This window comes from Enhydra lutris, unplaced genomic scaffold (assembly GCF_002288905.1).
Source record: "Enhydra lutris kenyoni isolate GAN:26980312 unplaced genomic scaffold, ASM228890v2 scaffoldscaffold22, whole genome shotgun sequence".
NCBI lineage: Eukaryota > Metazoa > Chordata > Mammalia > Carnivora > Mustelidae > Enhydra > Enhydra lutris.
This window is the reverse complement of record NW_019154106.1, coordinates 7,987,706-8,003,282: the sequence shown is the minus strand read 5'-3', so window position 1 is coordinate 8,003,282 and position 15,577 is coordinate 7,987,706. Positions and strand designations below refer to the sequence as shown.

Sequence of the window (15,577 nt, the reverse complement as noted above, 5' to 3'; positions counted from 1 at the left end):
TGGGTCTCACACTGTGGCCCTCTGAAAACCAGTGGCCTCCCCACTGGACTTCAGGCTCCTGGGGGACAGGGGCTCCTCTCTGGATCCCACATCTTGCATGGTGCCAGGAGCAGGACTGAATGCAGTACATGTCTGCTGGATGGAGGGAGAGAGGGAAGGATGGACGGAGGGATGGATGGACAGATGGACAGGTGAACAGACAGAAAGATGGACAGGTAGATGGATGGATAGAGAGATAGAGGGAGGGGGCAGTGACAGATGCATGGATGGATGAACAGATGGAAAGAGACAGGCAAATGGATGGAGAGATGGGGAGAGAGGGGGACTGATGCGTGGATGGACGGATGGACGGAGGGATGGATGGATGATTGCATGAGAGGGCCTTAGGAAAACCCAAGTTCCCTCAGGGCAGGGGTCCCAGGGGCCACCGTGGGTTTGGTTGGTGGCATGTTTCTGTTGCACCGAGACTCCGTGTCACGCAGAGAGGGGGACTGGCCCCGAGGTCAAGGCCGCGGCTGTCATATGGGTTGTGCGACCTTGGACAAGCGCCCCCTTCTCCGTGTCATGGTCCTCCCTGCCCTGCCAGCTGTACTGGGCTGTCCCCAGGCTCAAGGGAGATGGCAAAGCAGAAATGACCTGGGAAAGGCGAAGGCAGTTTGTCCCCCTGCAGACAGTGTCTGTGCGGGCAGATCCGGCCAAAGTGGCACAGACATGTGGGATCGTGCACTTGGCTCCCTTTCCCCCTCTCAAATTTCCTTTAATACAGTTATGATGCTATTACATATAACAAAAAGTAAGACTGTAAGCATCTCAAGTACTTACAAATGCAAGCTTTTATTATGTTGACCCAAAAAATGGTCCGTTTGGCAGAGCCGAGACCTGGAGCCTGTCGGAGCAGGGAAAGCCGAAGCAAGGGGCGGCGGGCACAGAACGTCCTGTAGGGGGCGTACCTATAAGCTGGCCACAGGGGCCTGGCACCGAAGCGGGGCTCCTGGGACAGAACCCTTGGACCGCACAGATTCATTTTGTCTTTGCTCCATCCGACCACTAGAAGGTCCACATGCCGCACTCACTGCACGGCCTGGGCTTCTCGATCCCCTCGCGCACCCACTGGGGACGGGAGATATTTGCAGGACGGCACATTGATGTATTTATTCCTGGGCCTGTTTGGGTCAGGGAGCAAGGGTGGCTTCCAGCAGTTGCCACTACGTACCCACGCGCAGGAGGAGCTCTCCCCTCCCAGGCACAGCCAGCAAGGCCAAGACGGACAAAGTCGGAGTGCCCCACCAGGGGCCTTGCTCAGACCCCATTTTTCTAAATGAGAAAGGAGAGTGGGGAGGTCACAGGGTGCATCTGTGAAGCCTCTACTGTGTACAAGGCGCTGAGCCAGGTCCTGGGGGATCTGACTTGGAGAAGCAGAGGTAGCCCCTTCCTGGGGGCAGGGAGACCGCTCCTTTCAGGACACTGTGGGTTTATGGGACCACGGCCCCCCAAGGAGGAGGGCGACCCAATGCAGGAGTGGAGGGTGATGCTGGGAGGACTCTTGCAGGAATGGGGACGGTGTGGGGGAAAGGCCTGGAGCAAGCCCTACTTGGGCATTCCGGGGACTCCCGATGGACCCGCAGGGGCTCCAGAAGCTGCCCAAGAGCTTCGCCTTTATCCTGAGGACTGGGAAAAGGGCCCAGTGCTGGCGGGGGTGAAGCCGCCCTCCTCGATTCATAACCAAAAGCGGTTCTTAGCAGTTCTTTGGCAGTTTCTTTTTGTCGTGGGGGATCAGCAGCCCTGGCCGGCTGGAGCCTCTGGGCTCCAAGGACACGGCCACCATCCTCCCCACACACGGGGGCCCCGCCCCCTCCGCTCCCACCCACGGCGCTACAAAACAGTTTCCCCACCCTGCCTGGCCAGGGAGGCAGATGACCTCCCTGGACTGTTTCCATCTCTTCCTTTCACAGAGAAATTACGCTTTCTAATTGGATGAAATCACGCGGGGGTGATAGCAGTAAGAACCCGTGCCATAGCCTGGTACTCACCCCTCACGCAGGGACGGTCCTGACCTCCCCTCCTGCCCAACAGCCCCCCACCCTTGGAGGAGCCGCACCCTGTGTCCTGGCTCGCACCTCGGCTAGCAGCAGTCCCCATGGAGCTGTCTGCTTCTTGGACCCCCTTCCTCCTGGGGAGGCGTGTCCCAAGACTCCCCCATGTACCCGGTCAGCCGGGTCAGCCCCGTCAGCCTCTGCCTGCACCCTACCCCTTGTCCCCTGTGCATCCCACCAGGTCGGGCGTCCAGAGGGCAGTGCACTCGGCCCCAGTCCGGGCTCTGGGCTTATGAAAACATGCACCCCTAAAGATCCCTGTTTTTATTTGTAACAGTCCCAGACAACAAGCGTTTCTCAAATCAGCCACCTTCGCCCCGACAAAGGCGAGTGCCCAGATGCAGCTGAGCCCATCTGGATCCGATTTCAAACCAGAGCTAACACTCTCAGATGTGTAATAAAAGCCCTTTTCCAAAGAGGGGCTCCTGCAGGGGGAATACGGACACCGGGGCACCGCAGGGCTTCGGCATGCCACGCTAATGAGAGGCAATCTGGAGGGCTCCGTTTTGTTTTGGATTCTGAGGACCGGCCAGCCCTACCCCCCAGGTCTCTGTGGAAGGGGAGGATGGCCTTCGAGGGCACTGGGGGGCGTGGAGCCCTGACCCCGGGCCTAGGAAGTGGGGCGGCTGCAGGAGGGAGGCCGGGGACTCTGAGACCCAACTTCCCCGCTTCCCTGCTGCTCCTGCTTCCCACGGCGAGGAAAGGCAGTGCTGCTTCTGGAAGCCGAGGCCGCAGTGGCCCAGTTGGATCCTTTGAATGACATTTTGCGAGAGGAGCAGGTGCTGGGGGGAAGCAGAGCCAGTGCTGGGCCGGGCAGGCAGCCCCTGCACGGCCAGGAGCCCTCAGAACTTCGCTTCTCTTTCCGGAGCCTCCGCCCCCAGCAAAAGGAAACCGGGGAGCTTTGAGGAGGGTGCTCTGCGCGGCCCCCTGTTTGTTGTCTGGATTTGAGACGTGCAGGGAGATGATGGGGAGTCCTCCCCGCCCCCTCCCGGCTCACTGGAGAGCGGTGTTCAAGAATGCGGGGTCCAGGGGGATGGGAGGAGAGGGGGCCGTGGCCCGAGCTGCCTGCCCCCGCGTGGCTCCTGATTTCCCCGGGCTTAATCGCTTGTATTGTTTTTTGGCAGGTTGAGGAGGCAGCGAGTGGGTGAGCAGGACTCCTTTTTGGACAGACAAGACCAGGGGCTGAAGCCGGAATAACTCGCCCCTCCCCCTGCCTCCCCAGCAAGGAAACCTTCTCGGCGGGCGAACAGGAGAAGCCAAGCAGGGCTGGGCGCCCCCCCAACATCCTTCCAAAGAGAGGCATGCGGGGCCTGACGGCTCAGCGGCGCGTGTCCGCAGCTCCAGCCCCGCGGTGAACATCTGAACTCCTCAGCGGGGTAATGGACCCCCTCCTGCCCCCCGGAGACGCAGCCTGAGTGGCAGGAATACCGAGTCTTTGGAGAGTGGCTCCCTCCCAGCTCTGTCACGCAAGAACGCTCTCGGCACCGGAGCCCATTCTGCCAAGTGACTTAAAGGGATTAAAAAAAAAAAAAAAAAAAAAAAAAACTTGGTGAAGAAAAGGGGGTAAAAGCCACGCGGAAGCCTTTCAGAGGAGACGGCGAGGCCAACAGACAAAAGGGCAAAAGTGAAAGAGGACAGCAAGAAGCCACCTCGGCAGGATGGATGCTGGGCTCTAGGGCATGCCTGGGGAGCAGGGGCCCAGAACCCCCTTGGGCTGCACACGGGAATCCCGGGGTTGCAGGGGGTACCTCGGCAGGTCCCCCATGCACGCCCCTTACTCCGGGGGGAGAGGCCAGCAGCGCCTGGAGCCCAGGGGACAGAGCGTGCTACCCCAGGCCCGCGACCACGTCTGAGCGTGAGGGGCCCCGCAGAGCAGAGCGCGGGGCGTCCTCTCCGCTCTCTGGGGCGCCCCTAGCTCCACGCAGCACCCCAGCCCTGTGGCCTGCACCTGAGTACCAGGGCCGCAGGGTCGGCATGTGAGTGTGTCCAGGCCCACCTCAACGGGAAGCATCCAGAACAGAGATCCCAGCCAGGCCCAGCAGGCTCCGGGGCTGCAGCTCAGGAGGTAAGGCTGCAGAGGGACTGCGGGTGGCCTGGGAAGGCCCAGTGGCTCCTTGTGCCTGAGCCGGCTGGGCCCTGCTCTCTTTCCAGCTGGGTTGCACTGGGGCATCAGAGCTCCCCGGGTCTGCAGCTCTGCGCCACAGCCCCATACAGAGCATCGGGCGACCAGCAGTTTCCGCTCGCCAGGGGAGGGGTCTTCTGCTACCTGGCGGCATGCTGTACCCCTGGGTGGGTGGGTACAAGGCTTTTCTGGAGTAAACTGCTGCTCCAGAGTGGGGATGGGGGGTGGGGGGATGGGGTTGGTGTCTTACTTTGAGCCCCTCTGAGTTCTGCCCAAAGCGGGCAGTTGTGAGGCCTTGGGGTAGGCAGGACCTTCGGTGACACTGGCCAGGGCACCTGCTGCCCTCCCACTTGGCTGGGAGGACTCAGGGTTGGGTCGGGCCAAAGCCACCACCCAAGACCTCGCGCCCGCTGGTCCTCAGGCATCACTGCTCTGGCTTCCAGCCCAGCCCTGCTGCTGGGGAGAGTGGCTTCCTGGGGGCCCCGGGATGGGCACACAGCAGGCCCAAGCGCCCCTTATCCTCACTCGAGCAGCGAATGGCCAGGGCGGGGCAGGTGGAGAGCTGGGTCCTACCTGGGGGCAGGGGGGTGGCCCCACTCTTCCGGCTCCCCAGAGGCCCAGAGGGAAGGCTCGTGCCTCTCTAAACACAAATTCCAGGCCACTTCCAGCAGCGGCGCCCAGGGCAGGGCAGGGAAGCCCCAATTCATTACCAAGATGGAAAATGACACTTCTCTGCACGCTTCCCCAGGAGAGGGGCTGATTTATGACTGCGCCAGGGCCCGGACATTCGTCAGCGCCGCGCAACGCGCACGCCGTCTGCGGGGGCATTAATAGCCGTGTTATTAGCCACCGGCGTGAAGGATGCCCTGCGGATCGGCTATTTGCTGTTATTTATTATGAAGGCGCGCCAGCCCGGCAGTGGGGCCAATGGGCGTCACCATCTCAGGGAGTCTGCGCTTGGCCCTGTCCACCTGGCCTCCCCTCCCTCATCCCTACCACGGGCTCTCCCACTGTCCCATCACTTGCCCCTGCTCACCTCCCAGCCCCGAGGAGGGGTTGGGGTGCAATTCCTGGGGCCCATAGCTGCTCTTCAGGCCTGCACCCCTAATATTTATAGAGAGTCTGCTCAGTGCGGGGCTCTGCCTATGGTGAGCTGTGAAGCGTCCTTTCATCCCGAGGCAGAAAAGCAAAGAGAACCAAACTGGGGGGCCAGGCAGACATGGGTTGGTGCCCTGTCCCTCCTGTTACGAGCAGTGTGACCCTGGGCACATCCGTTCCCCTCCCTGAATGCGCTCCCCCACTTTGTGCACTGGGTACATAGGCCAGCTGGAGAGGCGGGGAGGTCCTGGAGGGCCCAGGCTGCCATGGGTGCTCCCTGGCCAGCTATTGCCACTAATGGGGCCCCCCCCATCTGGCCGGAGGGGTCTGCAGACCTGCTTGTTGGGGGAGGCAGCCCCTACGAATCCCTGTGTGAGTTGGACACTGTGCACCATCACCCTCCCTGTGCCAGTCCTCGCGAAAGGGTTTGAGAGTTCAGGGCCACGGTCAGAGAAGGTGAGCGTGGGGGAGGAGTGTCCGCGGCTGCTGGACCAATCCCTTCTGCTCTCTGGCCTCAGTTTTTCCTCCCCTGGGAAAGGCAGACAATCTCCAAGGTCCTGTGACTCCCCGATTCCAGAATTCTGGTTGGGGGGGCCCACCCTTGTGCGTCTCTGTGCGGTAGGAAGGAAGGGGCCTCCCAGGACGTGAGGCTGACCTGAAGGTAGAGCTATGGTCAGGCGGTCAGGCCAGGCCAGCCTCCCCCTACCAGAGATGAGCGGGGCAGGGGGTGCAGTCAGCCAGACGTCTTCCCCAGGTTTCTCCCTCTGGGGCTGAGCAGGGCCCCCTGGGGAGCTGAGAGCGCAGGGAAGAGCACTGCACAGCGAGTCCAAGGCCTGGGTCTGTGTCCGGCTCCTCCACCGCGGTGGCACAATTCAGACCAGTCAGTCCCTCTTCCTCTCTGGGCTGCTGGGCTGAGGGTGCCTGGGTGGTTATCCCCTCCAGGGCTGGGGCCGAAGTGGAGCCAGCCTCCCTCTTCTCTCCCACCGCCTGTTTCTAGGTTTCAGATTGCGGCGGCCTTCCTTTTGGCGTCTTCGTTCACTCATTCATTCACTCACTCGCTGACTCATTCATTCATTCACCAGATGCTTATGAACACTCCCCTGCCAGGCTCTGGGCTAGGCTGGTGAACGGGACAGAACATATCTTGGTTTAGAGGAATTTACATTCTGGTGGGAATGTCTGGACAATCAACTCAGGATAAATAAAGAAGGGGATCTCTCCAGGAGCAGGGCCTGCATGTGGGAGATGCCACACAGCTCCCGGGGTCAGGGGAGAGCACCGCCAGCCAGCTCCCAGCCTCTGTTTCATGATCAATAAACATCACTATACCTAGTCTCTCCTGGTCACCCTGCTCCTCTCTCTTGGCCCCTGGCTGCCTGGATCCTGCAGACTGCTGGGAAGGCCAGCAGCACTGACCCTACACACCCCAGGGTCCCCTCTCCACTGCCCCTTCTCTTCCTTCTTTCTGTTCCCCGCCCCCGAGAAAAGACATCAAGCCCCTCTTCTAGCTTCTGAAACTCCCCTGCCCTTTCCTTTTACCTTCCCCAAAGGAATAAAGCCTTCGTCTAGGCAGCCTGACTAAAAATGCACGCAGACAGAAATATCAGGAATAGGGATATCTTATTAAATAATGTGGGGAGAGAGGGAGGAACAAAATTACACGTGTCTCCTTTCATCCCCCCACCCCCTCTCGGCCCTGAATAGTTTAATATCGAACACTGTTATCAATATAATTAACCTCCTAAGACACAGTTTTAAAGTTTTATTTTTTTAAAGGGATTTGCATTCTCTGAAGTTCAGGACATCCCGCTGCCTGGCACCGCCCAGAGGGCCTACGCGGCGAGGTGAACTCGAGGTACATTTTTAGTGGATTTGCATACCTGTCTGCAATTACCGCCAGTGATAACAGCTGATACATAATGCATACAGCATGAAATTAGAAAAATAATTAACTTTAGGTTTTAAAAGAATCCCCTACCACCACCCCCTGGCCCCCACCCCACTCCGCTCCCCCTTTTTCTACAAGTTCTCAATGGCACCTGTGGATGAGAACTGGGGCAGTCCCGGGGCTCTAAAGGGCCTCCTCCCCCGCGGTCACCTTCTCTGACCGTGGCCTTAACTCTCAAGGCCCTGGAGGGTCATGGCAGACGACCCCCTGCCCGAAGGCGGTGCCTTAGATGCATGGGCTTAGACTGGCCTGGGCCTGAACAAGGGCTTGGAAAAGGCCGGCTCTCCAGAAGTTCCAGCTCGCAGTTCCCATCTGGATCTGCCCGGGAGCGCTGCCTACCGCTAAGACAGGCATGGTCCCCTGTTGTGCAGGGCACTCTGCGGTCCCTCTGCTCAGGCCTGAAAACAGCCATCGCTTATCCTCCCAAGACCCAGGACAGGTGGATCACTAATAGTCCCATCTTACAGAGGAACGCCTGAGACCCAAGGCCCCCCTCAGGTAGATGGAGATGCTGGACTGAGCCCAGGCAGGCCCCCTGGGCTACTGGCCTTACAGGGGTGGGGATGGGGGACTTTCTGGAGGGGGGGGGGGGGGAGGGGAGAGGTGGGGTGGGGAGCTCTTCCAGCCCCTCACCTTGTGGCCCTCCTCCAATGGTATTGCTTAGAGTTAAGCCGGAGGGGTAGTGCTGGCTGGTGGGGAAGAAAGCGGGGGCCCCTCATTAATTTAAACAAAGGTTTAACTTAGGAGTCATCATGGGTGTGGAATGAACTTGTCTTGGTGAAGCTCCTTTTGGGGCCAGGGTCTCCTGCCTTACCCCCTCTGGGCTGAGGAACTGCTTCTGTCCCCAGCCTGCCCTACATACCCTGCCCCTGCCTCGGGCCCTGCTCTTCTGGGAAGGACCTGGGATTGGGGGCACAGGAAAGGAGAGGGCGAGGGGCTCCCTGGCTCAGCTGTTTGGGGAGCCCTGCCAAGACAGGTGGGCAGTTGTCCGGAGAGGGTCATAGGAGCACCTCGGGGTCCCTCCCCGGGACAGGGTGAAGCAGCCCTTCTTTCTAAAACCACTTGGTCCTGTGCTAGGCGCTTTGCACAACCCCCTGCGGGTGTCCTCCCAGCAGGATGCTACGGATGACGAAGCTGAGGCCCAGAGACGCCGCCAGTCACACGGTCAGGGACTGGTGAGGCAGGATTCAGACCTAGCTGTGTTGTCCCCTCCCTGCTTCTAGTTCACGTGCCTCCTTCTTGGGGTGAGCACCACCTGGAATTCTCGGATTCCCAAAGTGGGAGGCTGAGACCGTGCCCGGCACTTCGGGGGACCCAGCATCAGGGCACCCCCATGCAAGCTGCCTTCACTGCCTGCCCTACCTTCCCTCTGCTGCCTGGGACCTCCAGCTCCTTCCAGAAACATGTTCGGGCCCTGTGGGGTGCTCATGGCTCACTGTGCCCCGGGAGCCTGCAGCAGCAGCAGCACCAGCTCCCAGCCAGCATGCCAGGGGTCTATGCTGGGCCTCGCGTCCTGCAGCCGCCCCCTGCATGTTGCCCTCCCTCCAACCTCCCACCTCCCAAGGGGAGCCCCCAGAAGTCCCTGGGCCTCTGGCAGCCGCAGCTTTTTGGGATGTGGGGAAGACACCAGGCTGGGGGTCTCCAACAGGGACGCACTGCCATCCAGAGAGCAGATAAACGTCTCCCACCAGTGAAGCGGTGGTGAGCAAAGCCCGCATGGGGCCGGCTTTGCAGCAGGTCAGGGAAAGCTTCCCAGAGGGGACTCTAAGCTGAGGTCCCGGAGGAGCAGAAGCTGGCAAGGCAGGAGCGGGGGAGGGTGTGTTGGTGTCCGAGGATCAGGAACAGCGCGGAGCAAAGGCCCAGGGGCAGCACAAGGGAGGTTAGGGCTTGTAGGAACGGGGGGGGGGGGGTGTGGTTTTGCATCTCAGAGTGCCAGGGGGACCGAGGCGAGAGCTAAGCTGTGGGCTCCGGCCACTCACACCCCCTCCCTGGGCCTGGACAGCCCCCCAGGAGAGAGAGGCTGGAGCATCCGAGGGTCACAACAGGAGGGCCCAGCTGTAGGACCAGGGTTTCCACCGTAGCCTGGGGCATGGGGCTGAAGAAGCACAGGGGAAGGTGGAGGGGACCCAGCATCACAGCAGTCAGCGAAGAGCCCCTGTCGGGAGCCTGGAGGTGAAGGCAGGTTTCTCTGTCCTAGAAGATGGCAGGAGCTAGTGACTGAGGGAGAGCGCCAAGAATGATGGCCCGGGTCCCCCCTTGGTGAATGGGGGTCTGGATCCATCCAGCCTGAGCCACCTGCCTTCTCCCTTCCCTGGCCCCCAGGGAAGGATCCTGCTGTCCATCATGGTGCCGGCAGGTCATAACTCCCATCAGGCTGAAGTCTGCGGAATCCGCCCAGCAAGTGACCCCGTGGAAGACGGGCGATCTACTGGGTTTAATTTGATGGCCACATAAACCGTCAAACACACAGCAAAGGAATAAAAAGGCCACCTGGCACGGGGCATTAAAGGCTGCTTTGGGAAGGCACGCTCTCTTCTTCCCCCCCCACCCCCGGCCCTGCCTCTCGCTGCAGCCTTGGGGAAGGGGTGGCAAGGGCAGGCTCGAGCCAAGATGGATGAGGCCTGTAGACAGGGGAAGGGAAGGGCCTTGGGTCCCTGCCTCCCAACTGCTTCTTGGTTATCCATCAGGCATCTCTGAAAGGTGCAATTTAGACTCTATTATGATGCCAGGGCTTCTGGAGGCTGAGGGCTGTGGCCATGAGCTGAGCGGGCTGCGGGAACTGATGTCTGTGCCAGAGAATGTGGTGGCCGGCCTTGGCTTTGGCCTTAGCAAGGCTGCCCCGCCCTGCTCAGGGCACCGGTGGGATGGGGCCACCCACATCCCATGTGCCAGGTCTCAGCAGCTGACAGGTCAAAGAAGGTGTGTGTCCTCTGGCCAGATGCTGGAGCCCTGGACAGAGGGACTCAGACTTGACCTCTGAGAGCGAGGCAAGGTAGCCTTTGAGCAGGCTTAGGCCTTCCTGTCCCCCGTACCTGCTCCAGCCCTGCGTCTTTGCTCCTAAGCATCTTAAGATGGGACATCCAGGCTCCACAACCCTCCTGAGTACGCATCTGTAAAGGGGGTTGGGTGAGACCTGGCTGGTTGGTCCCCCCGGGGCCTGGGTTTATATCCCTGTCCTCTGAAGGCGGGCATGTCCAGGTGTCAGGGTGCTCCATAAAGATCTTCTGGACCGCTAGACAGACAAGTAGGAGGATGGATGGATGGGTGGGTGGGTGGGAGACCTAGGGGAGGTGGGGTTATATGAAGAGCAGTTTGCTAGATGGAGGGGAGCGGTTCCGGGATAGAGAGGGACAGACAAGGGAGATGGTTTGACACTGGTTGAGAAATGGAGACATTCAGTCCCCAGGGCATGAGAGTGAGGTCCCCTCTGACTCGTTTGGTGACCAGGCCCTGATTCTGCTCTGAACGCTGGGCTCGGCTGGATTCAGGCTGGGGCCTCGGCTCAGATGCAGGAGGCCATGACTGCGTCCCACCACTGAAAAGCCTTCATGAGCCTAGAGTTATGTGGCAGACCTCTGCCGGCGCATGAAGACACCTCCCCAACTGAGAAATGAAAGATCATTTCTCTTTAATTGATTTTTTACCACTATGAACAGCGAAACAATAGGAGAAAAATCTAGGCTGCAATTTTTCCATTTGTGAAAACCGAAATTATACCTTGCTGCTGATTCCCTCGGCGTGGACCCCTCCCCCCTTTTATTTCTGTCATTTCTTCAAATGCAAGAAAACAGATAAAAAATTTTTCTTTTCCAAATAGCTGCAAGTTTTGTGACTGGGGAAGGGGGTAAGGTGGGGACTGATTTCCCACACAACACGGGACGAAGAGCTAGGGAGGGTACCTCGGATAAAAAGGGTTTCCCGTAAATACACAAGAAAGTGATCTCGCTGACACCTCGTTCTTCTGTCTGTAAAACCCGTGGGTGACAAATAGGACATGTTTTAAAACCAGACAATGAAGCTCCTTGCTCTCCACTGCTCACCAGTGGCGATCCGGCGGCCTCTTTTCTGTGGATTCCACTGACACCCCCTCCTTGTGCGCTCACGGGCCTCACGGAAACGAGCGTTTCCCTCAGACCCCGGGAACGAGCCAGACAGGGATGCGAGTTTCCGTTCCAGTGAGAAATACAGGCTCGAGATCCATAAAACACACCTTAAATCCATCCCATCAACATTGACCAGCCACTTTTAGCATTAGCCATAAAGACCGGCTTAGTGTGAAGCCTCCAAAGAAGAAACAGACACTGCGGAGTGGCTCTCACTAAATTAATCTCACCCGCGGCTGGACATCACCGCCCGGGTGGACCGAGGCTGCGGCCACGTAATTCACAGACATCTTTGCCCCCGATGGGATTTCACGTTGGCCAGATGTCATTAGTGTCTGACCCCGGCCCGAGGGATCACCCGGGACGTGAGGCTGGCCCAGGAGGGGTCACAGGATGAGCGCTTGGAGGCTTGACCTCTGTCCCGCGGCGACCCCCGCGGCAGCAGGCGGGTGGGCGCCGAGACTCACTCTCACCGTATGTGTCTTGTGCTCCCTACAGGTGTTGAGGCAGATCAGGCGGGGCCCGGCGCCTCCAGCCATCCACCATGGTGGTGGCACCACCCACCGCCACCGCCACCACCACACCCGCTGCCACCGTCACGGCCACTGTCGTGATGACCACGGCCACCATGGACCTGCGGGACTGGCTTTTCCTCTGCTACGGGCTCATCGCCTTCCTGACGGAGGTCATCGACAGCACCACCTGCCCCTCTGTGTGCCGCTGTGACAACGGCTTCATCTACTGCAACGACCGGGGCCTCACCTCCATCCCCACCGACATCCCTGACGACGCCACCACCCTCTACCTGCAGAACAACCAGATCAACAACGCCGGCATCCCCCAGGACCTCAAGACCAAGGTCAGCGTGCAGGTCATCTACCTGTATGAGAACGACCTGGACGAGTTCCCCATCAACCTGCCGCGCTCGCTGCGGGAGCTGCACCTGCAGGACAACAACGTGCGCGCCATCGCCCGGGACTCGCTGGCCCGTCTCCCGCTGCTGGAGAAGCTGCACCTGGACGACAACTCCGTGTCCACCGTCAGCATCGAGGAGGACGCCTTCGCCGACAGCAAGCGGCTCAAGCTGCTGTTCCTGAGCCGGAACCACCTGAGCAGCATACCCTCGGGGCTGCCCCGCACGCTGGAGGAGCTGCGGCTGGACGACAACCGGATCTCCACCATCCCGCTGCACGCCTTCAAGGGCCTCCACAGCCTCCGGCGCCTGGTGCTCGACGGCAACCTGCTGGCCAACCAGCGCATCGCCGACGACACGTTCAGCCGCCTGCAGAACCTCACCGAGCTGTCGCTGGTGCGCAACTCCCTGGCCGCCCCGCCGCTCAGCCTGCCCAGTGCGCACCTGCAGAAGCTGTACCTTCAGGACAACGCCATCAGCCACATCCCCTCCAACGCGCTGGCCAAGATGCACCAACTCGAGCGCCTGGACCTGTCTAACAACAACCTTACCACGCTGCCCCGCGGCCTCTTCGACGACCTGGAGAGCCTGGCCCAGCTGCTGCTGCGGAACAATCCCTGGTTCTGCGGCTGTAACCTCCTGTGGCTGCGGGACTGGGTGAAGGCGCGGGCGGCCGTGGTCAACGTGCGGGGCCTCATGTGCCAGGGCCCCGAGAAGGTCCGGGGCATGGCCATCAAGGACATCACCAGCGAGATGGACGAGTGCTTCGAGACGGGGCCCCAGGGAGGCGCAGCCAACGCGGCTGCCAAGACCACGGCCAGTGACCGCGCCTTGGCCACCACACCCCAGGGCTCCCTCTTCACCCTCAAGGCCAAGAGGCCAGGGCTGCGCCTCCCTGACTCCAACCTTGACTACCCCGTGGCCACGGGCGAGGGCGCCAAGACCCTGGTCATCCACGTGAAGCCCCTGACGGCAGACTCCATCCGCATCACGTGGAAGGCCACGCTCCCGGCCTCCTCCTTCCGGCTCAGCTGGCTACGCCTGGGCCACAGTCCCGCCGTGGGCTCCATCACGGAGACCCTGGTGCAGGGGGACAAGACAGAGTATCTGCTGACGGCGCTGGAGCCCAAGTCCACCTATGTCATCTGCCTGGTCACCATGGAGACCGGCAACGCCTATGTGGCCGATGAGACGCCGGTGTGCGCCAAGGCCGAGACGGCAGACAGCTACGGCCCCACCACCACGCTCAACCAGGAGCAGAACGCTGACCCCATGGCGGGCCTGCCCCTGGCGGGCATCATTGGCGGGGCCGTGGCCCTCGTCTTCCTCTTCCTGGTCCTGGGGGCCATCTGCTGGTACGTGCACCGGGCTGGGGAGCTGCTGACCCGGGACCGGGCCTACAATCGGGGCAGCCGGAAAAAGGACGACTATATGGAGTCCGGGACCAAGAAGGATAACTCCATCCTGGAAATCCGCGGCCCTGGGCTGCAGATGTTGCCCATTAACCCTTACCGCGCCAAAGAGGAGTACGTGGTCCACACCATCTTCCCCTCCAACGGCAGCAGCCTCTGCAAAGCCACACACACCATCGGTTACGGCACCACCCGGGGCTACCGGGACGGTGGCATCCCCGACGTAGAGTACACGTACACATGATGCCAGCCGCGCCGGCCACCTCCGCCCCAGCTCCCGCCGCCTCCTGGCCTGGCCACGGCGCGGCTCCGCCCGGCCCGCTGCCATCCCATAGAGCAAGGAGAAGGAATTCCATGATGACTTTCCTAGCAGAAAGCAAAGTTTGGGAAGGGTGGACACTTTTGTAGAACACGACAGCAAAAACAAGATCTCTCTCTCTTTTTTTTTTTAAAGAATAGAAGGCAGGAGGGGGATTTGATGTTGCTGAAGACATAATTTATACCAAATTATGCCAGTTGGGGAGGGAAGGACTAAAAATAATATTGCAGGAAGGGTTGGGTCAGGGTTTTTCGTTTTTTTGTTTTTTCCTGAACTGGAAAGCTACTACCTGTACAGCGTCTGTGTACGCCTCATGCTCTGTTCAAGGCCGTCACAAAAGAACCGTCAGAGGGAACAGCCAACACGCAAATCCCCCACACAGCTCTCGCTGCCGGCTGCTCACGGGTGACAACGACATGACGGAAGGTTTTCAGGCTCCTCACAAAGGAGAGGGGGAAGAAAAGATCTTTTTGCTACGGAGATATTGTCCTGAAACCTCTTCCCTGGTTCCTTCCGTACCACTTCCCTTACAGATTTGCAGAAAGATCACGTCTTTCACTGCATTCTCTGAACAATGGTGTAGTCAATTAAAAAGCAAACTTTCTTTTTCCTATACCGAAGCCCTCTTCAGTTCCGTGCACCACGCTCCGTGGATGGCCCCCGGGGGAGCTGTGGCTTCCCAGCCACGCGGACGTGCGTCGATCTACCTGTTGATCTCTCTGTCGTGTCTCTCAGTACAGATGGGTAGATAGAGCCCCATTTACGGTCCTTACTACTTCTTGGGTCAGTTCGTACAGTTTCCTGAGACAATAGAGTCACGAAAATGTTGCTCTCTCCTAGAAATCATTGAGTAAGTAGACAAAGCGTGTTGGGGGTGGGAGTGGGGTGGGGGGACAATGCTGTTCCTAAAGGCGGAGGTGTATCTGTCCTGGTTGGGTGGCCAGGGAGACCCCGGGCAAGGGGTGCCCGTGGTTCAACCCTATCTCAGGTCGGCGAGACCTGGGCCGCGCTCTTTTCTGGTACAGACAAAAGCGTTCTTTGACGGCCGGTGTCCTCGTCTCTCTCCCTACTGTCCACCCACCCCCAACACACAGACGCAGTCACCTCGACAGCGACTTTCTCTTTTGTCTGTGCCATATGCTTCCTCCTGGGACAGGTAATTGGCGCAGGGACTTTTTTTTTTTTTTTTTAATCCAGCTGATTAGACCTAATGGTTTCCATGGCTGCTCAAACAAAGCCCAGAAAAAGACATGAACGTTCTCCGAAGAGCACCGGGAGATAGCAGCCCCCCGAACACAGAGCCTCGGACGTACCCACCCCCAGCACTCTGCTCTGGAGAGGAGAGACCAGACCTCCAGAAATACCAGCTCCAAAAGGGTACTGACCAGGGCCCTCGGAAGAATTCAGGTTTTATTTCCTAGCCCCCCACCCCAGAACTGGGTTGTCATCATTTATCAGTGGGCGGTGTGGTTTGGTGAGCCATGAGACTGAAATGATAATGAAAGGATGACAGCAAAGTTGGAGAGAAGGGAGGCATGGTGCCCAGGGTTCTGTGGTCTCCTGCGCCCT

General features: G+C 59.7%; 2 protein-coding genes across 2 annotated transcripts in view; one reads left to right on the top strand and one right to left on the bottom strand.

Moving 5' to 3' along the window:
• LOC111150236 (MACRO domain containing 1) overlaps window positions 1-15,577 on the bottom strand; it is a 142,442-nt gene that overhangs the window by 89,255 nt on the left and 37,610 nt on the right.
• On the top strand, window positions 11,909-13,933 carry LOC111150235 (fibronectin leucine rich transmembrane protein 1). Its single transcript, XM_022507660.1, has one exon. The coding sequence runs from the start codon at window positions 11,909-11,911 to the stop codon at window positions 13,931-13,933; it is 2,025 nt and encodes a 674-aa protein (XP_022363368.1).